Below are 6,394 nucleotides of genomic sequence, written 5' to 3' on the forward strand. Positions count from 1 at the left end.
TGTGTGTGTGTGTGTGTGAGAGAGAGAGAGAGAGAGAGAGAGAGAGAGACTTTTTTTGGGGGGTTGCTTCCGAGCCCTCCCACACTGTATGACACGACTAAGAGAGAGACCTTGTACTTCTATCCCCTAGAGAGAGAAATACTGCAAGAGAGAGTGAAGACCCATGGAGACAGGCATTTAGCAACGTGGAATGTTTCGATACTAAGAAGACATGCACTAAATCAAGAAGATCTTACTCAAGTTTTGAAACTTGTCATATACTTACTTAACCTTTGCCATTAATCAGTACCACTTAAAAACCACGTTGTGGGGGTTTAGTGAGCTAGTTATTTAACATGGACTTTCTCTTTCTTCTCCAAAGAGATGTAATGTTGTGTATACGATGCCTATTCTCTAAAACTTAATGTTGCATATTCATTAAGGGGCCACTTATGCATCCGATACCCTAGAATTGAAAAATTATGATAACCTTTGTGTGTGCATTAGTTGTTCATTAAAACTTTATTTGTACGAATCTAATGTAAGACCTTAGAATTAAAAAATCATGAGGTCTAACCTTTGTGTGTGCCTATACATTAACGAGCCGCTAATGCAGTCAGTAATTGCTGGTTTTCTACGCAATTTACCGTACTTCGTCTCTTTCACAGACATGTCTTTCAAGCTTGTTAGCCCATCCTCTTCAGTTCTTCCTTTCTATCAACGATTCTTAGTGTAGCTTCCTTTCCCCTTCACCAAACAGTCCTCTAATATTTAGCTTTCACGATGAGCAGCGAAATGACTTCATTTCTTGCCAGGTGTTTCAATCAAAGTGCTTTACCTTAGCGTCAGCTGCAATCCGTTTTCTGTTTAATTGAGCTCTTTTTTGGGCGCCTTAATCAGAAGGGTTACTGGCTGTCGTTCTTCTTTTTTGGTGCTTTAATCAAAGGTTTTCACCTTAGCTTAGCAGCAACCATTTTCTGCTTAATTGGGTTTGTGGGTGCTGTGATCTAAGCTTCTTTTTTGAACTTGGGGATATGTGAGGGTTACTGGCTCTAGGTTCTGGCTGGTGCCTTAATCGAAGGTTTTCACCATAGCTTAGCAGCAATATGGCTTCGTTTTCTGCCTAATTGCCTAGGTGAGAGTTTCACCCTTATCTTTTTTCTTTGGGCTGTTTTGGGTTCCTTGATCTAGCAGATTTCCTCTAAAGGGCCGTGTAGCCTGGTAGTGGAGCACCACCTGTGGTAGAAGGACCGGACAGTACCAGGGTTCGAATCCTGCCAGGCCTCCCTTTTGCAGCTTGCTGCTGATAGCAATAATGCCAGACTCCAAATGTAGTGGCAGTGTGGGATACATGTATAGTCTGGCAGATGGCATGGATGATGAAGACTATGATGATGAGTTCGAGGAGTTAGATCCATCTGGGCGCTATGGACGAGTAAGCTTTTGTGTAATTAATCAAGCTTATGTTGTTTAATTAAACATCTTAATGAATCACATCAAGAAGGTTTATAAAATATCACTCTGTCTCATGCAGGCAGGCAGATGCACTCACACATGTGTGTGTATATACACATGGTATATATACACACATGGTATGTGCGTGCGCACGCTCTCATGTGTATGTATGCATGCACATGCATGAATGCATGCTTTTCTTTTTTGACATGCATAGGCCTCAAAACCTGGGATATAATATTTCTGTAAAATCTCTCTTTTGACTTGCTCAGTACAAGGAGGTTCTTGGCAGAGGGGCCTTCAAAACTGTGTATCCTGCATTCCGTTGATTTTGTCTTTTTTTTGGGAGTCCGGAGTATTAAGTTTAACAGATTTTTTTAAAGTAACTCAACCTTGACTCACTTGGATAGATATAAGGCTTTTGATAAAGTGGAAGGAATTGAAGTGGCATGGAATCAAATCAAAGTGCAGGATGTGGTCCACACTCCAGAGGATATGGAGAGGTTGTACTCTGAGGTCCATCTATTGAAGACTTTAAAGCACAAAAATATAATCAAATTCTACCATTCATGGGTCGATGCCGAAACACAAAACCTCAACTTCCTAACAGAAATGTTTACTTCAGGCACTCTGAGGCAGTAAGTGTGGCATGTACACTGCAGAAGACGGAGCTCTTGCTGCATAGAGAGATTGTGTTGTATTGATAGCGTCTCTGCGTTGACCTTTACAGGTACCGCAGGCAGCACAGGCGTGTCGACATCCGGGCAATCAAGAATTGGTCCCGGCAAATCCTGAGGGGCCTTTTGTATCTGCATAGCCATGACCCGCCCATCATACATCGAGACTTAAAGTGTGATAACATCTTCATAAATGGCAACCAAGGGGAAGTCAAAATTGGGGATCTTGGTCTTGCGGCGATCCTCCGGCAAGCTTATGCAGCTCGCAGTGTCATCGGTACGGCATGCGATTAGCATCATAAGGCAACTGCTCAGCTTGTGGCACTGTTGCAATTTTGGTACTTTTTAAAGTTTTTTTGTGTGCGCACGTGTAGGCACTCCTGAGTTCATGGCTCCTGAGCTTTACGAGGAAGAATACACAGAATTAGTCGACATCTACTCTTTTGGTATGTGCCTGTTGGAGATGATCACATGCGAGTATCCATACAGCGAATGCTCAAATGCGGCACAGATTTACAAGAGAGTCACCTCGGTAATCTCTTGATGGCATAATAGAACACTGCGTGATGATGTAGCACTTTAGGCACTATAATGAACAAATTTTTATTGCACATGAACAGGGGATAAAGCCAGCAGCTTTGAGCAAGGTCAAGGACCCTTATCTTCGCCAGTTTGTGGAGAAATGCATCGCCACTGCCTCTAGACGCTTACCTGCAAGGGAGCTACTTATGGATCCATTTCTTCAATGTGACAGGAATGGTGATTCCATAGAGGGTCAGCGATTCATGTGTGGGGGCCTCACAGGTGCCAAGTCTGAAAAATGCTTTGAATCTTTCTTGGGCAACACATTGCATAGACCTTCCTCTATGAGTAGAAGCTTTGCAAACTTCAGTTCTTTTTCAAGCTTGCTAGTCGACTCCAAGCAGGCTCCTCTGCTTGCTGTTGCTAGTCCGAAATGTATTACAGGTACAGGACATGGTGCTGCTAAAAATCCCTCAAGGATGCCCCCATCATCCCATCTTATAGAAAATACGACAGGTTGTAAAATGGATTTTCAAGTTAAAGGCAAGCGAAGGGAGGAAGACACTGTGCATTTACGGCTCCGTATTGCAGACTCAAAAGGTGATCTCAATGAATCAACCATGCTACGTTCTGCACGTACACATGCACACACTGTGTGTGCACACACACAGGCTCACATGATTGTGCACGCGCCCCCCGTCCCCCCCCCCACACACACACACACATGTTTTTATATTACTAGCTTTTACATCATGAGGCTAATATATATCCTAAGCCATATACTACACATAACCACTGCATCATGAGGCTATTTTCTATTCAAATGAGATGAGAGAATTTTAAATCAAACCCTTTCAGTTTCCAGTGTGCGCTTTCTTTTGAATGTGCAGGTGAGGTGCGGATCATCCAAATCCAGTTTGACGTGGAGAGTGATACGGCAATGTCCGTAGCTAGTGAGATGGTTGCAAAGCTGAATCTTGCAGACCAACATGTAACTAAAATTGCAGAATTAATCGATGCTGCAGTCATGGTCATGGTACCTGAATGGAGGTTGGGTTTAGCTATTGATGAAGCAGGTGGTGGAAGTGAAGAACTTCTAAGCGGAACTCCAGATTGCCGTGACCCCTTAAGAGTGCATTGGACCTCTGATCGAACATCTACAGTGTCGTCAGAGAGCTCTTTAATAGATCAGCCTCAACATGATTTAATGGCTTCGGGCAATATCTCTGAAGGTTCAGCCTTACCCCTACAAACAGAGGCTACAATGCATGGGCACTTTGAAGAAGTAACATATCATCACCTAAAACTGGAATGTGCGCCTCTTGGAGGGGCGGAGTGCCCCACTCCTAGTGCTTCATTGGAAAATTTGGATGATTGGGATTCTATACATTATATGAGCTCCCCATTCCCAATTAATGATAGACCTTCTGTTGTCAAAGATAGATCTTCCACGAGAATGGTTGTTGAGCCAACCGAGCTAGCAGAGCTTAAGAAAAATTCAGGGCTTGAAGGTGAGAATGTGATGGATTTGTGGTGGTAGTACTGAAAAGTCTGAAAGCGTTCTTATGCCTACAGCGTCTTCAGTCAATATTGGTGACAGCAGAGAATTCGCAATTCAAGAGTTGAAAGAGCTGGCTTTGCAATATGAACACAATTTGAAAGACCTACAGCTGAAGCATGAAGAGGTTCTTCTAGATTTGAGACATCGGTGGCGTGGCGAGGGAGGGAGGTTTTGCCTTCATCTGGTAATGCGTCTATCAGCAAGTAGGTCGAGAGCAAACACTTGGAATTGTGGCACACATCGGCTACTGGGAATGCATCTAGGAGAATGTGATAGCCTCTTTCTCAAAGAGCTGACATCTGGCCTAGTGTCCTTCTCAGAGGTAGACCAAGTGGGATGCATGGCTTTGATGGATCTGATGATGGCTTGTGAAAGATGCCTCAGTTGTTTTGGAATTCGAAACTGCCTTAGGAATTGTGAGATAGATGAGATATGCTCAATGATGGATGAACTGTTAAGGTACATAAGGATCCAAATCAGAATGCAACTGTCAGTTTATTCTTTGTGTGTACAAGCTTGTGGTAAAAAATATTGTGGGGGTAGGGGGTTGGATTTGGTGCAAACACTCCAGCAGTTCAACGTAGCGCTGAAGAAACTGTCTATGTTTATGGGATCTGGGCTCTCTAGGTGCCTTCTATCTGTCAATATGGCAATGATCCAGACTTTAGCGCTAAAGAATTTCATTAAAATGCTAACTTGTATAGTAGTTGCTTAGCTTTTTTTGTGTTGATTCCCTTGTGTGTATGTTGTGCAGAAACTGTAATTTCTCCGGTCTCACATACATTCTGTGCTGGTTCATTATAGTGTGTGGAAAACCATGTGTATTTTAATGAATGAGAAGTTAACAAATAATGTTACCATATCGAAGTGGCCACTAGATTCTTTTGTCTAGAATTTAGCTACTTTCTAAGACTGTTTTCACCTTTCTAGATTTTGTGGTATTCAGTAAAAGGGCTGTGGGAAGTTTTATGATGTGATGTCAAAGTATTTTGCTTCATCTCCTTACAAGTCTGAGGTAGCAAAAGCTACAACAAAAGCATTGCTTTGTTTTGACAAGTGGCAATGCCTTTGAGCTTGGAAGTTAGAAAAGGAAGGTGTACATGGTGTGTGCAGGTATGTATGCTCTTTTGAATGTGATGAGTTTGGAGAAGTCAGACACATGCCAAAGATGTGGGGCCTGCCACATTGTCTTTGATACAGGACAAAGGTAGGAGAGGCCAGTATTTGCACACTTTTGATTTGATGGATGGCGAAAATGGCTCATGGATGGGGAAAATTGCCCAGAAATGGTCAAGATGATTTCTGTTTTTTCTTTCTTGTTTCATGCCAAGTGTGTGAAGACCAAACACCATACTAAATGTATCTTTGAATTCCACATGCACCACTGCATCCCATTTTGTGCACATACTTTGGTAGGCCAAGAGTATTGAGTCTCGTCCAAGACTGACCAAGGATTATCTAACATGGAACACACCTAGAAGCAAGGCTTTAGGCTCACCTCCCAGCCATAGAGTCCATCCGGACTCACCCTTGAGCTACAGGCCATAGCTTCACCCTAGGCAGAGCTCCCCCGCGGTAAGACTTGGCGTCCCATACCACCAAGCCACCACTTGCAAGTGTCTTTGCGGTAGATATGATGATATACCTTAAGGAATGATGATATGTCCAAGCAATGAACTTGGAGCCATAGAGATATTGTCTCCACTTCTTCAAAGCATGAACTACTCCTAGTAACTCTTTTTCCTTAGCATGTCAGCTTCTATGAGCTTTTTACTCTCAAAAGCAACTGGCCTTCCGTCTTGATAGAGAGTTGCCCCAATGGCAAAATCACTAGCATCAGTCTCAAACAACCACGAATGGTTTGTTAGGATCTACTAAATGTAACATTGGTGCTGTATTCTACGAATTCTTTCAATGCTTCAAAGTTTACAATGAGGACATCATTCCACAACATTAGAGGACTCTGCTTGCCCCTTTTTTTCTTCACTACTCCTTTCAAGAGTTGAGTGAGCGGTGCCACCGCTACCTTGGCATAATCACAAATAAACTTCCGAGAAAATCCGATAAATCTCATAAAAGACTTGATCGGCCATAAAATCTTCAGAATAGGCCATTCACAGACTTTGCGTAATTTCTTTGGGTCTATGTGAATTCCGCACGAGTAATAACATGGCCTAGATAGATAAGTTGTGTTTTAAAG

General features: G+C 42.7%; 1 protein-coding gene across 3 annotated transcripts; it reads left to right on the top strand.

The window, feature by feature from the left end:
- Positions 1–520: 520 nt before the first annotated feature.
- Positions 521–5,057, top strand: LOC147615251 (putative serine/threonine-protein kinase WNK4). Of its 3 annotated transcripts, none has more exons than XM_086779316.1 (9): positions 521–925; positions 1,174–1,414; positions 1,707–1,744; positions 1,845–2,072; positions 2,165–2,388; positions 2,486–2,643; positions 2,732–3,233; positions 3,524–4,144; positions 4,209–5,057. In XM_086779316.1, exons 2-9 carry the CDS (start codon positions 1,295–1,297, stop codon positions 4,907–4,909), a joined length of 2,592 nt encoding a protein of 863 aa, XP_086635442.1. In that variant the 5' UTR covers positions 521–925; positions 1,174–1,294; the 3' UTR covers positions 4,910–5,057. The 3 variants fall into 3 exon arrangements, with proteins under 3 accessions (XP_086635442.1, XP_086635443.1, XP_086635444.1); XM_086779317.1 differs by having other exon boundaries at positions 687–794; XM_086779318.1 differs by lacking the exons at positions 521–925; positions 1,707–1,744 and having other exon boundaries at positions 1,277–1,414.
- The last annotated feature ends 1,337 nt before the right edge of the window (positions 5,058–6,394 follow it).

The sequence above is a fragment of the Cibotium barometz genome, chromosome 40, assembly GCF_041138505.1.
Source record: "Cibotium barometz isolate CiBa-2024 chromosome 40, ASM4113850v1, whole genome shotgun sequence".
NCBI classification, from domain to species: Eukaryota; Viridiplantae; Streptophyta; class Polypodiopsida; order Cyatheales; family Cibotiaceae; genus Cibotium; species Cibotium barometz.